At 36.7% G+C, this 21,139-nt stretch overlaps 1 protein-coding gene across 2 annotated transcripts in view; it reads right to left on the bottom strand.

Moving 5' to 3' along the window:
- Positions 1-734: 734 nt before the first annotated feature.
- Positions 735-21,139, bottom strand: part of LOC148879149 (PITH domain-containing protein At3g04780-like) — a 41,883-nt gene continuing 21,478 nt past the window's right edge. Inside the window, exons 8-9 of one of the 2 annotated variants that reach the window (XM_088960571.1) lie at positions 12,797-12,910; positions 735-1,053 (exon numbers count right to left, since the gene is read on the bottom strand). In XM_088960571.1, the coding sequence (XP_088816697.1) occupies positions 1,005-1,053; positions 12,797-12,910 (163 nt within the window). In that variant the 3' untranslated portion in view covers positions 735-1,004. The remainder of the gene's footprint in view (positions 1,054-12,796; positions 12,911-21,139) is intronic. The other variant, XM_088960572.1, reaches the window with a different exon arrangement.

Consider the following 21,139-nt stretch of genomic DNA (forward strand, 5'->3'; position numbering starts at 1 on the left):
AACCATATATCTCCTTGTGATTTGAACCGCCGTAGACATCATGTTATATATAATTGTGGTTAAACTGATTGTGTTCTAAATCACACAGAATTACAAGCATTATTCTATTTGTGGTTATTTTTTGGACTCAACACATTGTAAACTTTTCTGTGGCTCACATGTATAATTCAACTTTAATCATATGGCTATTTGTTTATTATATGTTAACAATAATATAATACAATATGTGAAAAAGTACATATAATTACTGTCATGTATATTTTGCATTTTATACAATATTAGAATATGGCCCAAGATGCACAATATCTTAAACAGAAAACTAAAAGCATATTCTTAAATTGTTAAATAACATGCTTTTATGTGATGATTGATATCATCTCTTAGATTATATTTATATATCCATAGATTCCATACCTCTAAAATTTGTTTCTTTCAAGCAAAATCAATTTGTTTTTGCCTCTCCAAACAAAGTCATTATTTTCCTACTTTATTATGTGATGATTTAAAAGACAGACAACAAAAAACATTGATGTTGTAGCTCACCCCCTAAATTGATTATGAATTAATATCACAAACAGAAGGGAATTCACATTTTTATGCGGCCTCTTTTGCTTCTCGTGCTTCTGGATCCAGCGCTTAGTATATGGTGCCGTAAAATCTCAGGCATAAATGTGAGAATGCAGATTCAAGCCCAAAATGACTACTTTGTACAAAAAATGCAAAGGTTAGCTCCATATCCAATAATCCTCTCAGTTCATTTCCCATTGTTAGGTTAAGAAGTTTCAATAAACCTGATGGTAACGCCACATTCCATTTCCTTCTGAGACTCGAAGAGTGATAGGTAGAGGCAGAGCCACATTCAAGCTATCACTTCACACCATGGATGAATCTGTCTCAGTTTGCAAATTTAATCTTATTACTTAAAGATCAACAAAGAGAAAGAGAATAAAAATAAATAACCAATATTATGAACATTCTCTCTCTCTCTCTCTCTCTCTGTTTTGTCAATGATCCTCAATTTTCTTCAACGCTTTCATATCCGTTGTTTCCACCCTACGATACAACAAAATAAACACAGGTCAAGATAAATTTATCTACAACAGCAAAAAAAAAGGTGATTCATGTGTTGTAACTGGGTACAAGGGAGAGCTTGGATCTGCTGACCACAAAACACTGGCCACATCCTCTACACAAGACGCTACAGCTGCACGTCAGGAACATCTTCCCATGAATGTCAACATAAAATACAAGAGACTGTCCGGCTGTAGGCTCTTGTAGCCAGCGTTTTGTGGTCAGCAGATCTCGACTAGCTCCAAGGACAAAAGTACCAAAAGTCAATAAAAGTAACAAAAATAGCAGACCTAAAGAATAAAAAGTACTCAATACTGGATGGATAAAATACACTTTCACTTACAAAATGATATTCATACAGATGTTCATTGTGTCAAAATATCTCACTTCCCTAAAATTCAGTAACTTCATGTTGCAAGTTCTCAATATTAATTTAGTATTTTGTTATTTTTGATATTTCTCAAAATATTTTTTTGGCAGATATTTCTCAAAATATTGACCTATGGAAAACACATCCAATATTTTGCCAAAATTAACATTTAAATAGACAATCTTGTGGAAGAACGCAAGCAAGTTTCGGGGAAATTGCAGATCATTCCAAATATTAATTCTTTAACCCTACTCTTTCTCAAGGGCTACTTGATAATGGCTGAAGTAGCTGAACTAAATAACTTAATAATTTGTCTTTTAGTGGATAAAATAATTAAATAATAAAATGTTCAAGGGTATGGTAATCTATCCAATTCAACTTCAGCAATTAAGGAGCCCACAACCTCTTTAAGAAAGCACCAACATGTTTTGACTTTTAAACAATAATTTCGTTCTCTTCACTAGGAATGTGCCCAATGCATTCTTTTTCTTTTCTTTTATACTTACGAATTATCTAATCTGCATATCTAAAACCCTGTTTCATTATACCCAGTTTCAACAATTCAGTTAACGCTCAAATTGCTTTAGTTTATATGAATTTACCCTCACTTGGTTTATATCAATTATTATCTACCAACATGGAGAAGGGTGCGGAGAGAACAAAAGATCTAAAACCACTATTTAAGTGATTTGTTCATTTTTATATCATTAGGAGCCATTACTTGATGTAATGGTAAAATCTGGGGCTGGCAAGTGTCAAAACACGGGTTCAAGTCCATGAGTGACCACTTTGTGCAAAAAAGTGCCAAGCGTTTGGAGTTAGGACTGTATCCAGTCTATCCCTCCCAAAAAAGTGCAGGGATCAACATTGGGTAACAGCCTTTGTTCATTTTTATTATCACTATATCTTCCCCTAAAGTTAAATTGCTTGATAACAATGGAGGATGGAAATAGCTGAAGAAGCCTACTTATAAAACTATTCAAAACCATAGTTTTCAAGGCGCCAAGGCAAGGCAAGGCGAGGCGGTTGGGGGCGCCTTGTCGCCTAGTCGCCTAGGCGATGGATTTTTTTATGCTAAAACATAGATCCTAGGGTAGTTCCCTAGGTACCATAACCATATTTCTTTAATGATTATTCATGATTTTCATAAGAAAAGTATAAATTTCATATTAAAGTATAGAAAATCAACATATTCATGAGAAGAAAAGGAAGAAGGAAAATAAAATTCAAAAAATATAGGGGCTGAACCCTTACTTTTGTTATAGGAAAAGAAGAAAATAACAAGTAGTGGTAGTAGTAGTAGTAGTAGAAGAAGAAGAAGAAGAAGAAGAAGAAGAAGAAAATAATAAAAAGAAATTAGTATAAACACACAAAATGATTATTTTAGTTTAATGATGTCTATTTTATAATTATAATCTCAAAAAAGAATGAATAAAAAAGTATTTTATAGTAGGAAGTAGAAAACTGCTTTGTGATTATGCGAGGCGAGCCTCAAAGGGCGCCTTGTCACCTTGACAACTATGTTCAAAACCTTTTACCTATAAAATCAGTTTAAAAAGCCTACTTAGACTGAGAAATAAAAACTGTGACCCATTGAAAAAGTAGAAAACTAGAAATTCCCCTTGTCTTCGACATCATAAATCTTCCTTTCATCAGACAACACCAGGCAACCCCTCTCTCATTTCTAATGCACTAATTGGCCCACACAAACAAGACCTCTCAATCTAAGGTCAATCAGATAGCCAAGGGAGGAAGTCAAAGACACCTCAATGATCACATATTTATTCCCAACTTCAACCTGGTCATTAGGCTAAAGTTTGGGAAGAGTACAAATACAAATATGTAAGGTGAAAATACATACAAAATAGTACAAAATGCAAGGTTTTGCACTCTACATATTTGTATTTGTACTCCTTCCAAACTGAGCCTTAGTAACAATTCACTAACTGTAAATACTAATCCTTGTCCTGGATCCTCTCATTATAATTTCGTTGTCGAATAAATCAAGTCCTCAAATAAATAGCCTGCCAGCCATTTGCTAACATTTTCACCATCCTTAAATTAAGTCCTCAAACAATGCAAAGTTGAATACCAAGGTAACTATTGTAATAGGAAGCTTCATTGCAACTTAAGCTCCAGCTGCAATGCCAATACAAGAGGAGGTCCCATCAAAAGTGAATCTGCTCTTTCCTAAAATAAGGAACAAGCAGAGCTCTCCTATATTCTTCCACCTCAGAGTCCCATCCTGCTCTGTGAGCTGAAGAATACAAATTGAATACCCATGTAAAGTGAACGAGAAACCTCATGGATAAAGGTCTTGCTCCTCCATGCCTATGACGAAGCAAACCACCCTAACAAGATTGAATATAGGCCTTCCAACAGCAAGGAACAAAAACTTCCCTTGAAATATGTCACAGTAAGTAATTAAGTAGTCATCTATCAAATGTAAGCACTCAACAAGTACAATATTGGATCGATCCTTACTAAGACCTCTAGATAGAATCACAGATTCATCGATGGAGTTCTTGTCTGTTTGTTTGTGTATGTATAAACATGCAAAATCCCTTGAGAAGTCAAAGATGAGTTCTCCACCAAATACATGATTCCTTACTGGGTAATACACATCATTCTTTTTCTATTTATCTATGTTTTCCCTGAACAAGGAAACTGACAATGAAGCAAAGACCAATTAGTCGAGTGTAGAGTGTTCCTACAACCCTTTCACTTATCCTCTAACCATCCACATTGTGTTGTAGAGATAGTGGGCCCAACATTAAGAGCTAGCTTTATTTATTGCCTTTTCTTATTTTGTGTTAATGGGTCTTCTTGCATGGGCCTGTTAACTCTTCTTTTCTATTGTAATTAAGCAGACACCTTATATTCTTGTAATTTGATTTATTATTAGTAAATCTAATAAAAATTTAGTGAGGGGACTGAAGAGAGCAACAAAATCCACTTCATCTGAATCTTCTTCTTCCTATTCTTGTTTTCCATTGATTAAATATCAACTTTTATTGCAGATTTCTTTTATTTTTGCTATCAGAGCACACTGCACCTTCTCTCTTTTAGTCTCATACACTCTTTGCTTGGAAGTGTGCATGGAGTGTCAGATTGTTGATTATTGGATGATTGATTTGGCTTGGTTGGTAGAGGTATTTGGAGATTTTTCTGATCAGCTTTGAGACCCAAGAAAGGCTCTTGGAGATCCTACCCGAAACCCTAGCCGACCAGAGAAGGTACCGAGTTAAGGGTCAAAGGCGTTGAACTATCAGGGCTTAGAAGATTTTACTTTAAGTCTATTGAGAGCAATTCAGGTGGATCAGGTTTCTAAACCTCCGTAAGAAGCAGCTGCAATTCTCTTCTTCTCCTAGGTTGTAGGATAGTGTGAAACCCTAGAATTAGCCTTTGTTAGTGTTGGGATTGAGTGCACTGGGTCTAGTTCTCTTCTATTTAATTTTGGACTACAGTTTCTTGAATATCTAAATCAATGGAACAATTTGGAGTGGAGGTTAATCAGGGCACATAGTTCAAAATTGGTTCAGCAGGGTTCATAGACTCTTTGTTAAATGTTGTGACCACTGTGAAGCTTGATGGGACCAACTATTTAGCTTGGTTGCAAACTGTGAAGATCCATGTTTGCAGTAGGAGAAAGTTGGGATATCTCACTGACTAGAGGTGTAAATAGGGCTGGGCCTGGCCGGCATGATGGTCTAGGTCGTGCTGCGCTTGGGGATCCAGGTCCACGGGTTGGCATGGCACGGCATGTCAATGCATGCCGTGCCACCCACGGTTCCATAGCCGCGCTCAGCAGGGAGAAAGAATGACACAAATGCCCCTCCAATAGTTAATTGGGGGGCATTTTGGGTAAAGTGATAAATAACTTTACAATGACCAAAATACCCCTCCCAATAACTAAAAAATGGCTAGTTTATAGGGTATTTTGGGCAATTGAATTATTTTCAATTCTTATAAATAGCCCTATCCTCCATCATTCTCATCACACCAATTCAACAACTCTCTTATCTATTCTCTAGTTCTCATACTCTCTCAAGTCTCAATCTCTCATACATTCTTTGATTCTCCAATTCTCAACTTTATTGAAGTTCCAACAAGAAGGCTTGCTCAATAGCTCAAGTATCTCAAGTTGGCAGTTTGGGAGGCTTGGACTCATGGAGTTGAAAGGCATCAACCATTGAAATCAAGTTGGGATTCCGAATCGGCAATCTGGGTAAGTGCAATTAAATTAATTTTTATCTTTTTAGAATTTAAAAAAAATGGCTGGCTCCTCCCGAAACCAATTCCCCAACATGTTCAATGTAAACGATATTCAATCGCAACATAGTAGTGTTAGCACCGATATGGATGCTATTGATATTGATGAAACTTCCACCCCTAGTACTGATACTAGGGGAAAGAAAAAGAAGGCCACTAAGTTGATTAGCCAGTTTGGAAAATATTTGAAGTAATGGAGGTTCATGGGAATGAAAAAGAGTTGTTTGCCAAAAATGTAGGAAATACTTTAGCTATTGCAGCAAGGGTGGTACTGGCCATTTGGGCAAACATTTGCTCACCCATGAGAAAGAAGAAGGGAGAGAAACAACACAAACACAAATTGAGATGGGGGTTTGGTACTTTTAAATATTCTCAAGAAAAAAAAATGAGACAAAAATTAGCAAAACAAGTTGAACAACCATTTTTGTTAGCTGACGATACTAAACTTGAAAAATGGTTATGTATATCTGTAAATCCACAATTAAAAAAAAAATCTATGAATACTATTAGATCATATGCTTTAAAATTTTTTTATTCATATAAACAAAATTTAATTTATATGTTATCAAATCTTAATTATAAAGCTGCAATTACTTCTGATATTTGGACTTCTAAATTTAACATAAGTTATATTTGTATTCTCGGTTATTTTATTGATGAAAATTGGCTTTAAATAAAAGAATTTTAAGATTTACTAGGCTTGAATAGCCGCATACTGGCCCAACTATTGTTGCAAGTATTTTAAATACTTTACACGCTTATGGAATTGATAATAAAATATTTTCTATTAGTTTTGATAATGTTAGTAATAATGATTCATCAATAAATATTTTAAAATCTCAATTCAAACCATGTTTAATTGGTAAATTATTTCATTACAGATGTGTATGTCACATCTTAAATTTATGTATTCAATATGCTTTAAATAGTATTTCTACTCATATTTCTAAAATTAGAAATTGTATTATATATATTAAAAGTTCTGGAGCAAGAAAACAAGAATTTAAATATTTATGTCAAAAAATCATGGTTTAAAATATAAACATTTTATATTAGATGTTAAACATAAGTGGAATTCTACCTATGCTATGTTAGAAAGTTATATTTCTCATAAACAAATTCTTAGTCATTTTTATAATGCAAAAATATCTACTGATATTATATTTGAGGAAGACTGGGAAATGACAATTTGTATAAGAGATTTTTTAAAACATTTTTATGATGCAACTAATGAATTATCGGGTACTTATTATCCAACTATTTGTAATTTATCTTTTTAACTAATGATAATTAGTGATTGTTTTGCAAAATATAGAAAGAATCCACAATTTAAAAGTATTGTTGAAATAATGGAAAATAAATTAAAAAAAATTGGGAGAACCTTTCTCCTCTTTATTTCTTAGCTACAATATTAGATCCTAGGATTAAGAAAGATGGTTTAGATATTTTACTTGAAACATATTGTGAAAATATGAATATTGAAATTGGAAATAAAAAGAAATTAATAGATTATTATTTGAAATGTATAATTTATATGAATCTGAAGTAATAGGGAATAATAAAAACGGAAAAGTACAGACAAGCCCAATGCAGATTTCTGAATTCCACTACAGAGCTATGAACAGTCAAAATGTCAAAAACCCCCCACTCTATACACCAATGCCCACCCGTGAATTGGCATCAATTCCGAGCTGGCACCTACCCCAACTGTACTTTAGGCCTAGAAATTCTAACCCTGGGTTGAACTGTCATTCTCCCTAATAAAAATTCTACAACTTGTATAGCTGCATCTTCCACTTCTAAACGTGAGTCCAGTAGTGGAAGAGAAACTTTTTTATTTAATAAGAGGCAGAAATCCACTATCTCAACAATAAGTTCATTTACTGAACTGAATTTTTATTTACAAGCAAAATTTTCTATTTTAGGTGATTCTTCCTTCACCTAGAAGGAAACAAATAATTTTGATATTTTAGTCTGGTGGAGTGAACATGCAAAAAATTATCCAATTCTCGCCGCCATGGCACGTGATCTACTAACCCCTCTGGTGTCTACAGTTCCATCAGAGTCTTGTTTCAGTGTAGGTACTAGGGTGTTGGACGACAAGGGCTGTTGTATGAATGATGAAAGTCTAGAGATGTGCATCTGCTTTAAAGATTGGTTGGATGCTGAAGATAGATTACAAGACAAAGGAGAGAATGACACTACACCTGATGTTTCACCTGAAGCAGATGATCAAAGTCAGGAACAATAGGAGAAAATGATGAAGTAAATATTTTTTGTATACTCACTAGTTGTATAACATTTTTTCAAATTATTGTAAATTTTGTTTTAATTTTATTTAATTTATTTGATATTTTTAATAACGTAATTTTTATTTTCAATTTGTAACTATATTGTATTTTTATATTTTATTAATTTATTCCATTTTCCAAGTTTCATATTTCATTCATCCAACCATTGTATGCTTTGTATCATTCAAATTTAAATGAAATAAAATTCCTATTTTTCTTCTAATTTGTTATTCACTTTGAGTTTGTCTCTTTGATTTCTTATTTGGTTAGTTTTTTTTTTTATTTCTTTGTTAGATTTCTTATTTTTTCAAATAGTTCCCAAAGACCAAACTCCTCAGACTTCTTTTTCATCTTACATGTGGGCCACAAGTTCGGCCCACGCCCACAGAACAGCCTGCATCCCACCTGCCTAGCCCAAGCCCATGGCCCGACATGGCATGGCACGGGCCCACATGAGCTTGGGTTGTGGGTCATGTCAGGTTAACCCCCCCCCAAAATTATCCCTGGGGAGGGCGGCACGACCCAAGACAGCCTACGGGCCGGCACGGCATGACTCGTTTTACACCTCTATCACTAGAAGTAATCAGTCTAAGGAGATTAGTCCAACTTATGAGAAGTGAATGCAAGAGAATTATATAGCAACGGGGCAATTGGTAAATTCTATGCAACCCCACATCAGTCAATACTAATTGTAGATGGACACAATAAAAGAAATACATTCATAGAAATTAAATGTGGCCAAAGCTTACACGTTAAAGATTGATATCAACAATTTAAAATAAGGAGAGAAACCTTAAGTTGTATATTTCCGTATGTTGAAATCCTATTGTTATTTGGGTAAGTACAAAAGATGTTGAGACCAGTGTTTTACAAGGTGTGGGAGGCGTACGCCTAGAAGCACACCTCTAGGCGAGGTGCCCCCAAAACGCTTGGAGGCACATGACAAAAGCACCATTGAAGCGTACGCCTCAGGTATAGAGGCGTGGGTAGAGGTGTACGCTTCCAAGGAGGCATACGCTTCTAGCACACCTTTGGAAAGAGGTTTACGCCTCCCATGTGTGATGTATTTAAACAATTAACAAAATATTTGTTTTAATTTTTTTATGTTCTAATTGGTGGGGCCACGATTATATCATGGCCCCCATTATATACAACTATTTTTTAACTCTAAAAGAGAAGGAAAGAACTGTGAAGTCTGAACTGCGAAGAAGCTCTACTCTGTTCCAACGTTCAACCTGCAACTTCAACTTCAAGAAATCTGGTCTGGTATGTGTTTTTTTTTCTTTTCCCTTCTCCTTCTTCTTCCGCACTTTGCAACCTACAAGACTGCAACTTCTTTCTTTCTTTCTTCTTCTTCTTCTTCTTCTTCTTCTTTGCAGGTTGCAACTTTGAGCAACCTGCAACTTCTTCTTCTTTATTCTTCTTTCTTCTTCTTCGAGCAACCTGAAATTTCTCAGATGCGATCTTATTTTTTTTATTCTATTTTCAATTGCAATCGAACTATTGAAGAGAGATTGCTGCTGGGCCAACCAAGTAACCGACCAACCTGGACGGCTGTGAACGTGACAAAGCTGCAATGGTTCTGTTTTTCTTTTTTTTTTTGGAAATAAGCTTCAAATGTTAGTAACTTAGTACTTAGTAGTTATGTTCTTCATTTCTGTATTCTGTTGTTTCTTTGTTTATTTGTTTCTTTTTTTTTTTTCTTGATTTTAATAGTTTTGTTTCAGCCTTCTTGAACAAGGCTGCATGAATAAATTATGTAATCTGTTGAACAAAGCTGCCTGATTTTAGTAGTTATGTGATCTGTTGATTCTGTTCTTCCTATTTTTTCTTTTTTTTTCCTTTTTTTTTTAACACATTTAATGGACCGAATAGGCCAAGAGGCCCAAGACCCAACTGTTGGCTGTAGCTTCATCAGTTCATCCTTTTATTGATTTTGCTTCTTTTGAATTTGATAAATGATTTATTGATTTTGCTTGTGAATTGTAGAAACTGAATGTTTATAGTCTTATAGAAAGTAGAAATCTGAATTAAATGATAGAAATTATAAATTGTGAATTTTAACTAATATTCTTTTTTTTAATTTAATTAGGTGCTGCAAAGCCTGCAATTTGATATTTATATCTCTTTGATCCCTATAAAATATCTATTTTTTATTAATATACCCACTATAATTATAAAAAAAAAAGTACGCCTCACGCCTCTGGGTAGTGGAACGCCTCGCGTCACGCCTCTGCGTTTTAAAACATTGGTTGAGTTCCTCACTAGGCTCAACCCAAAAATGACATAACTAGACAAAATATTTTGGCTAAGCATGAGGTGACTTTGTCTCAGAATGGTTAGTGGTGAGGAGAGTAGGAGGAAGGTGCAAGTCCAGAGAGTTCATATTGAAAATTTTGCAGATGTTGGGATGAAGCCTAAGACTGCTAAGGAAAAGCAAGATTTTGTTTGTGAGTATTGTAAGAAACATAAGCACACTAAGGATAGTTGTTGGAAGCATGGTTTCAAATGTCGCGAAATGTCGTTAATGTCGCCCGACATATGTCGATGTCAAGGCTCACCGACATGAAAATGGATGGTAATATAAAAATTACATTATTTCGGTCGATATTTCCTATATTTCGGAAATGTCGACCAAATCGGTCCAAATAACCAAAAAAAGGGCAATTTCCCTATTATGTCGACAGGATGTCGACTAATGTACATTATTAATATAATATATTAGTATATTATATTACTATAATACAGTATATTAATATAAAATATTCCATTAATAATTTCTATTTAATATTTCAAATAAAATATTTATAAAAAAGAATTAACAAAATATAAAAACAAAAGAATAAATTAATTACTTTATAATATAAAACATAAAATATTTTTCAAGTAATAAATATCAACTAGTTAGTATTTTATAAAATATTTATTAAAATCAGAAAATGTTTATTAATATTTATAATAAAACATATTCTACATTCAATATAAAAAATCAGAATAAATTTATTAAATTTTATACCAAATCATAATTTATTATAAGTTTAGTATTAAAAATCATAATAAATTCATTTAGTTTTATAAGAAATCAGAATTTATCATAATCTTAATACTACAAAAAGGAGAATCAGTTTATTAAATTTATTTTTTTTTATCAATAACAGAAATCTTTATTAATGAATAATACTTGTGAAAATTAATTACAGAAAATGGGGAGATAAACTATCTTAACTCCCCAACATCAAAATGGCAACAAAATACTAAAAATGTGCCCAAAACAAAGAATCTTTACCCACCCCTTGCTTAGCTACCCTATCAGCCATTTAGTTAGCACTTCTCTTCACCCAGCTGTATTGCACCTCTAAGTCCTTACACAGCCAATTAAACTTTTTCTTCTCATTGTTGTAGCTCCACAAGCCACTGATATCTCCTTTCAGCTACCTAATCACCACCTTCGAGTCCCCCTCAATCACTAAGCATCTAATGCTTAATTCTCTTGCTCTTTGGGTTCCTTCAAGAACTGCTAGAATTTCGGCCCTAAGAGAGTCACCCTCTCCAATTGGCCCAGAGAACATGGCAGAAATATACCCCTCCTCATTCCTGAAAACACCCCCTATCCCAGAAGGCCCTGGATTCCTTAAGTTACATCCATCAAAATTCAGTTTTATGAATCCAGCGAGAGGGGGGGGGGGGTCCAAGTGGGACTACAGTTCCTTTTATACATAGCAGCAGTAGCAACCTCTTTCCACTTTCTCAGCATGTCTTCCATAGAGAATTAAGAGAATATCTTCATTGATTTCAGCCAATGAGCAACCCTTGAAAGTATCAAATCTGTTAGGTTTTCTGTGGTTCTTTCCTTATCTGAAAAAATCCGTGAATTTCTTTCTTCCCATATTGACCAGCACAGTGCAGCCCTAATGCTTCTCCACATAATCTTCCCCCTTCTCTTAGGCCAACTAAAGAAAGGAGAGAACAAACATTGCACTCACGGGGGGATTCCAAGTATACCCAAAAAGGGAAAACACCCACTCCCAAACAGTCTTAGTAACTGGACAAGTAACCATAATATGATAACCCATTTCCCCATCAGCTTTGCGAAGAATACACCTATTGGGAAGTAAACAGCAACTGGGCCGCTTTCTTTGAAGCAAGTCATTTGTGTTAACTCTTTCTAGGAAAATTTCCCAACAAAAACTACCAACCCGAGGAGGAATGGGTTTCTCCAAATCTCTTTAACCGGGAAGGACAGACCAAACGGAGTAATAGGTTGCAGGGGTGAGAATTCGGTTTGTTCAGTTAAAAACCGAACCGAACAAACCGAACTTTTAAAAACCGATTAGTATTTTTGAAAACTGAACTGAAACCAAACAAACCGAACCGAAATTTTCTTTTGGTTATTTCGGTTGGTTCAGTTGTAACCAAAATACATTGACACTATGTGTTTGTTGACTTAGTGATTTCCTGCAAAAATACTGTTATCTGTTCTGGATCTGGGGTGGGGATTCCATCATGCCAATATAGGGATCAATGCAGCAGTTAGTTAGGTTGAAACCGAACTATATAAGAAAAAAGAAAAAAAAAAAGGGAAAAAGAACTACCAATCTACCAAACCGAAGAGAGGACGAAGAGAAGGAGAAAAAAGAAAAAAGAGCTACCAATCTAACTGACCGAAGAGAGGACGAACAGAAGATGAAACTATATAAAAAAAATTAAAAATAACAAGGGGGTTGTTCAAGGGGGATTGGTTAATGACGAATAAAAGGGGAAAAACAAAAATAACAAAATAAAAATATTGTACCTGAGTTGTAGAGTCGTCGCTGCCCGTTGAAGTATCACTTGCCGGTTGCTAACTTGCCGCTCTTGTTGCCTTGCTGGTGAGTGGTGTGGTGGTGCCAAACTGAAACTACCAGTGCTAGACCAAAGAGAGGACAAAGAAACAAAGAGTAAGACAGTTCAGATTTAGAGGAAAACCGAAAACATAAGAATTAATTTAAAGAAGAGAATAGGATTAGAGGAAGGAAGACAAAGAGATTAGAGAAGACTCAAGATGAACTGACGAAGAGAAGTCAAGAAAACAAGAACAACAAAAAACTGACGAAGAGGAAGACAAAGACTCGGGGGTTTTGGGTTTTGGCAATCCCTAATGTAATTAGCTAATTACTTATTTACCCCTAATAGTTTGGTTAATTCGGTTAACCGAACCTCTAAATAGCATACCCGAAACCGAAGACCGATCCTAATAAAACCAAAATTTAAAACCCGAACTAACCGAACCGATCAAGTCGAAACCAAAATTTTGGTTCGGTTATTCGGTTTCAACTGAACTATGCTCACCCCTAGTAGGTTGGACTAATGTCTCAAAAAACGAAGCACAAGAGAAAGAGCCAAATGAAGAAGGGGTCCAGATTCTGGTGTCTCCCTTACTAGGGTTCAAGAAAACATTTTCAAGGATGGTTAGCAAAGATGACATACACCCCAAATCTATATCCCTTATTGCCCTTCTCAACCCCAGATTCCACCCAAACCCAAAAGAAGAATCAGAAGGAATCGAGGAAATGGGTTCATTTTTCAAATCCGACAAAGCAAACAATGATAGAAATTGGTCTTTTAGGGATAGGTCCCCAACCCAAATTTGCTCCCAGAATTTTATTCGATTACTGGAGTTCAAATTGTACCTGATCCAAGGGGAGAAAACTAGAAGCAAATCATGAATGGCTTTCCACGGGGATGCGGCAGTAATCCTTGCCAAAATTCTAGGATTCCAGTCATTCTCATCCGGCCCATGTATGCTAGCCACAATCTTCATCCACAATTCGTCCCTTTCCAATGGGAATCTCCACAATCATTTTCCCAATAATGCCATGTTCCTTTCCTAATATTCCCAATCCCAAGCCCCCAAGCTTCTTGCTCCTATTTACCACTTCCCACCTCACCCTATGGTTTTTCTTCTCCACTCCTGGTTCCCATAAAAAATCCCTCATTAATTTTTCTATCCTGTTGGAGACCTTTGTAGGAATCTTGAACATTGACATGAAGTAAATAGGAAGGTTGGAAAGAGTATACCTAATCAAGGTGATTCTCCCCCCAAGAGAAAGATAATTTTTCCTCCAAGAAGCAAGCCTTTTCTCAAATCTCTCTACTACCGGGGTTCCAACAACTTTCATTCTTGGGGTTATCTCCTAGGGGGAGGCCCAAATAAGTGATAGGCCACTCCGAGATAGCGCACCCTAACACACCTGCACAATCACTTACTTTCCTTTCCTCCAAATTCACTCCCACCACACAACTCTTATCGAAGTTCACTTTAAGATTAGACATCTACTCAAAGAGTTGTATTGTCAATTTTAGGTTTCTGATCCATCTTATATCCCCACCCTCACAAAATAGGATTGTGTCATCTGCAAACTGCAAGTCTGTAAGTGGTACTTCCCCCCTTCCGACTCTCCAACCTCTTATTAAGTCTCTAGAATCAGCTCTATGTATCAGACTCCCCAGGACATCTACAATCAGAGTAAAGAGAAAGGGGGAGAGCGGATCACCTTGTCTTATACCTCTCATGGCCAGAAAAAAAAAAAAAAAATTCACCGCAATTCCATTCACAAATATCGAGTAATGGCAACTCCTGATACAACCCCAGATCCATCTACACCATCTGTCTCCAAAACCAAAACTTTTCATTACCTCCACCAAGAAGGACCAGTCAACTAGGTCATAATCCTTCTCTAAGTTTAGTTTGCAAACCACTCCCTTTTTCTTGGATTTCCTAAAATCTCTAAGCCCTCATTTGCAATCAAAATTTGATCAGTGATCTGCCTTCCCTTCACAAAAGCTCCTTGATTGGGTGTGATAATGGCTGGAAGAACTTTCTTAATTCTTAAAGACAAGACTTTTGCAATTATCTTGTACAAACTATTAACCAAACTAATCGGCCTAAAATCCTTTGGATGTGATGCCTCTTTCTTCTTAGGGACCAATGCAATGAATGTGGAGTTTAAACCCAGATTAATGATTCCCCTCCTGTGAAACTCCTCAAAAACCAACACTAGGTCCTTCACAATATCCCAACAATCCTGATAAAATGCCATTGTAAATCCATCTAGGCCTGGAGCTTTCGTTCTATCCATTGAAAATACTGCTTCCTTTATCTCCTCTAAGTCAAAGTTTTTCTCTAACCCCACTTTGGTTTCTAAACTAAGAGTTGGCCATTCCAGCCCCTCCACCCAAATCCTCTCATGTAGAGGCCTTCCAAAAATTGATTTAAAATGGGTTGCAAAAGCCTCTGCTATTTCTGTTGGTTGGGAAAGAACAGCTCCATCAACTTCTAGCTTAGAAATGATATTCTTCTTCTTCTAGTGTTTCTGTCTCCCTCCTTTAACCATTTACATCTAGACTTTTGTCTCCAACTTATCTCTTCCTGCAATAAGAGATCCTCCAACTGCTTTATACTAGTGTGAAATAAATATATTAGAATTTATAATAAATCAGAATTAAATATAAGAAAAGAAAATATCGGATAACCTTGTAAAAACATCAAAATGCAAAATGAATCAGTAAATCAGCATTTACTAATTTGTTATTGATCTTAGTTTCTAAGCTTTATATAATGGTTGGGAATAAAATAATAGTATAGAAATATGTATTAATGCTTCTTTTATCATTTTACAAAATATCATTGCATATTTCCACATATTTCATAATATTTCCATAATATCTCTAATTTTTACAACATTTCCCCTCGACATTTCCGACATATGTCATATATTTTGGTAAGCGACATTTCCATCGACATCGACATTTTAAACCTTGGTTGGAAGCTGCACCCACATCTCTTACAATCTCGATTCAAGAATCATTTTTATCAATAACAAAATTTCATTAGAATTATAAAAATAATTCAAGATTGGGAAAGGTAAATTTTCTTAACCCTCTACAGACAAAATTGCAATTACAATTGAGCCCAAAACGATTGATTCCTTCCCACCCCTTGTTTTTTGCTAAGACATCAACAAAACCATTTCCTGTCCTTTCAAGTTTTAACCCAACTGAAACTGCACATCCATATCGTTTTTTTTTTATCAGCAAATAAGACTTTTATTAAAAGATTAGAGAAATATTGAATTACAAGAGTTAGGTTTCAGCACTGCATTGACAAAAGCTACAAACAATTACAGTTCTGCCCAGAACAAAGTAGATATCTATTTGCCCCTTGTTTTGCTAGGGTATCCACCAACCCATTTCCAGTCCTTTTTACCAAACCAAACTGAGAGTTGAAACTCCTTGCAAGTATGTCAATTTCCCTAAAGATAAATTTGAGCTTCCAAGGTGCTGATGTGATTTGTTTAGCCCAAGAAATGACCAGTAGTGAATCTCCTTCAATTTCTAAATCTGTTGCTCCAATTTGCTCAGCCAGCTTTCAGCCTGAATTGAGTCACCAATACCTATTCATCCTGAGAAAAGTGCCACAACTTCTCCTTGATGAATTCTAAGCACACCCCCTGTACCTGCCCTTCCGAAGTTGCCAAAGCAACTCCAATCAAAGTTTAGTTTTAGTTTATTTAGTGCAGGTGGCTTCCACTCCACTCTCACAATTTCTTTGCGTACATCTGTTTGTGCCACGTCAGTCCAGTTCCTTAGAATGTCATTCGTGAAGAAGTTTTTGAAAAGTTTCATGATCATCACCCAATGTGCAGTTATGGTTTTTATGGTTTCAATGACTTCCTCCTTTGATTTTCTTTTTTCAAAGAAAATTCTTTGGTTTCTTTCCTCCCATATAGCCCACACCACAGCAGCTCTTGCTGCCTTCCATAAGCACTACATCCTATGGAGGAGCCCATTTGCATCCAAAGAGAGAACAAACAATATCCCAAATACAAGAAGCAAAAGAGCAGGATAAGAGTAAATGGGGTAGGGTTTCACCACAGCCTTACAAAGGACACACACGAGGAGAGAAGCATTTGTTTGGCCTCCTTTTCTGTAACAAATCACAAGTGTTTACCTTCCCTAGGAACACTTCCCAACAAAAGGCTTGTACTTTAGGAGGGATCGGTTTGCATCAGATTTCTCTCACTGGGGAAGTTCACCCCCAAAATTTCAGAATGAGTAAGTAGACTGAAGAAAGAGGCACAAGAGAATAAGCTGTCAGAGGTTGGGGACCAGATCCTACTATCATCTGTATTTTGGTCTAAGTGGACCTTCTCTAAGGTTGAGATCAAGAGCAATAGGGAGGCACATTCGTTCTCCCTCAGAAACCTTCTGAAGCCAAAGTCCCAACAGAGACCCAAGTCTGAAAGCATGCCAGCCCTAGCAACAGGTTCATTTTCAATGTTTGACAAGGAATAAAGGTCAGGGAACTTAACACTAAAGGGCAAATCCCCTACCCAAAGGTCTTCGTAGAATAACACTTTATTGCCACACCCAAGGAGTCAGCCCTTAAGGAGTCCTTTGTCTTTTGCAATCCTTCCATGAAAGCCATAATCTCAGCCCTTAAAGAGTCACCTACTCCAACTGGGCCTGAATATAGTCCAACAATTCTACCTTCACTATCCCTAAACACCCCTCCAAAACCAGAGGACCCAGGTTTCCTGCACTACTCCCATCAAAGTTCAGCTTGATGTAGTCAATCGTTGGAGAAGACAAAGTTGAAAGAATGGTAGGATCCATCTAATGGACGCCATAAAAGTTGCGGAATGGGTGGGCGAATTTCAAAAATTTCCTACCTTCTCTCAACTGGGAATCATATTCCCTAAATTTAGAATACAATATTCGAGGATCCTACTTGAACCATAATCAAACCAGATCTGTACCAAAAGATAAATGGGAGGAATATACCTGATCCGGAGAAGCAGTATCTCCCAAAGTTGGTGTTCACGCCCAAAGAATGCTCCAAGATCCGTTCCTGCTGAAGATGACACAGCTGTGAATGGAACAGAACCAGCAGGGTGCGTCCTACACACTGGATCCTTCACAAGAATCCTCTGGAAGTACTAAACACTGAATCCTTTTCAGTCTTTCTTGCAAGACTGATGTCAAGAACAGATTTCTTGACTTTCTTCTCTGCAAAGATCTAATCTTGCAAAGGCAGATGGCGGCGGCAGGAGGAGATTTCCAAAACAAAAAGGCTGAACAGTTTTTTCTGTTTTTCTGGAGAGTATGAATCAGATCAGATCTGAATTCGCAAGAGGTATCCTATACCTCTTCAAGGTGGTTCAAAATCTCCTCCTTTCTTCTTGATTAAGAAACCTCCTTTTTAGGAGTTATCCCAATCCAAATCAGTATTTGGATAGGGGATAATCTTAATCCTTTTCTGCAGATAGAGTTAGCTTACTCCTGATCTTATCAGGAGGTTACCAGATTCAAATCTAATTTGAATTTGGTCTCTAAGAGTGGATAAGGCTAAAAGGCCCAATCCTTTTACTAACTTTAATCTCAAATTCGCCCTATGGATGGGTGATCATATCAGCCCACCTCGAAATGGGCTTTTGGCCCATTAAGTGTTCAGTGTCTAATTACTTTCCAATCTGCTGCCCAGTTGGGCTTCTTTGTATGGCGTGGGACCCAAGCATTGATCTACACACCAGCCACATGGGTTCGGCCCAGCCGAATTCACTGAAAAACTCAATGAACCCCTTGAGTCCATCATATGGACCCTATGGGCCCAACACTTACATTAAGTGGTCCCTGGGCCAAGCCATCTTATAAAAACCCGGGGACTGTGGGCAGGTGCAAGATTAGCCCATCAGGTATTATCCTCAATGGTCTTACACTTAACCTCTCAGCCCTTAATGATCAAGCACTGCCCGACAAGAGAGGACCTCTCCCTCGGCTGCAAGGTACAATGCCGCACTCTCCTCTCACATGGATCCCGGGAATTAAAACCATTTGCAAACAATTTGAAACCGTACATATATATATAAATATATTAATTTTGCAAAACAAAATTCCAACGATTGAAATCAACTGCCGGCAGTTTGGTTTCCATCAGAGAGAGTGCATTCCCGATCATTACCCTTTGTCCGACAAAGTGGCTGATTCTGTCACTATGATCACCCACTCAGATGAATTCTCAAACTGCCCCAACATACCCAGGTTTTGATCCCCGCTAAGGATCTCACTGAATGGCATATCAAAGGCAGCCTGATCCAACACCTAGTGAAAATCGAGTCTAGGGGTTAGGTGTAACTTTCCTGTTTTGCCCATCTATCTCCGAGGTCCAGGGCAATACTGGAAATCTGGTCCGGTTCAAAGATTCAAGTAATCCCATACTGCATGTGCCTCGGGTCTTACCCTGATGGCTGAGACAGGCCATCCCAACACTTGGTGGCACACCAGTATCAGCCTTGGCAGGATAAATCTCCCCAGACTTATCCAATGGCTGTGAACATTTAAAACTAACATGAGTCTCTATAAATGTCCAGTTTTAGGGTTTTACACAGAATTAAACCAAACAACATGAATCAAACATGCACTTTATTTATTTCCACTAAATAACAAAAGTACATCAAATCAGATTGAAGCTAAGGGCATACAAAACTATCTAACAAAAGTAGGGCTTATATTGGATTTATGGCAATCAAAGCTAGCCACTTCCATTTGTTCATGATATCACCTATTGAGAAGCCAACATACATCTCCATAGATTTTATCCAATGAACCACTCTCACCATAATGGTTTTAACGATAGCTTCTCTTCTTCTTTCCTTTTCTGAAGACAATCTTGCATTTCTTTCTTCCCAGACAGTCGAATTCACAGCCACCCTTACACATCTCCATAACACTTGTCCCCCATTCTTTGGCCACCTCATGAAAGTAGAAGCAAACAAGCTTTGCACATTAGTCGGGGGAGACCAACTACATCCAAACAATGAGAAAAACCACTCCCAAGTAGTAATTCTTTTTAGGAAGACTCCCAACAAAAACCTCCCTCTCTTGGACGGATAGGATTGCTCTAGATCTCCTTCACTAGAAATGGTATCCCCAAGGAATCAAAGGTTGAGTAAGGGCCTTAAAGAAAGAAGCATAGGAAAAGGCACCAGAGGAGGATAGGGTCCAAATACAACTGTCAGGTTTCAAGGAATCCAAGTAAACCCCATTAAGGACATGAAGCAAGTCCAAAACATCATCAATTTCCGAATCCCTCACACCCCTCCTTAAACCCAAATCCTAATCAAAACCACTTCTTGAACTTGAAGGAGCCAAGAAAGAGAACACAGGTTCATCTTTATATTGCGTTAGAGCAAAAACAGATAGGAACCTATCTTTCAAAGAAAGATTACCAACCCAAACCTGTTCCCAAAAGTTTATAAGGTTACCAGAACAAAGGTAATACCTAACAAAAGATGGGAAAGATGGGAGGACAGCATGGATGGTCCTCCAAGGAGAGGCTCTAGCAACCCCAGTCAATATTCTAGCATCCTAACTGTCAGCTACAAGCCCATGAATGCCAATTACTATCTTAGCCCAAAGCTTGTCCTTATCCACAAGTAGCCTCCAAAACCACTTTCCCAACAAAGCTGCATACCTCTTTTGTAAATTGTCGAGACCTAACCCACCAAACTTCTTTCTTCTACTCAACATTTTCCAGCTAACACTATGGTCCCTTTTCTCCTCCCCTGCTCCCCAGAAGTCCCTCATCAACTTTTCTAGTTTTCTACTCACACTCATCAGCATCTTAAAAACAAACGTAAAAATATATTGGCAAATTGGCCAATGTAGCTCTTATTAGTGTGATCCTTCCCCTGAAGACATATAGCTTTTCTTCCAAGATGTGAGTCTCTTGACAAATCTTTCTACTACAGGATCCCAAAAGCTGCTCTATTTTGAATTATCTCCCAAAGGTTGCCCTAAATACTTCAACGACCATTTTGACACCTCACCTATATGACATTAACGGAATATACCTATTAAACATGCTTGAGCAATGACCATTTTATTTATTTATTTGATAAGTTTGTTTGATCTTCATTGTGAGTCTTGTGAACTCGCCAAACATTAGAGAAGCATGTATCCATTGAGTAATAAAATATCAAAATTTCCATTCAATATTGTGTACCCTGATGTGTCGAAGCATTACCATTTACTTGATATACAAATATTGGGTGGATATGCTCAATACACTTGATATTTTATTTTATTCATTGATGGC

This window comes from Nelumbo lutea, chromosome 1 (assembly GCF_056320005.1).
Source record: "Nelumbo lutea isolate HS-2025 chromosome 1, American lotus-T2T, whole genome shotgun sequence".
NCBI lineage: Eukaryota > Viridiplantae > Streptophyta > Magnoliopsida > Proteales > Nelumbonaceae > Nelumbo > Nelumbo lutea.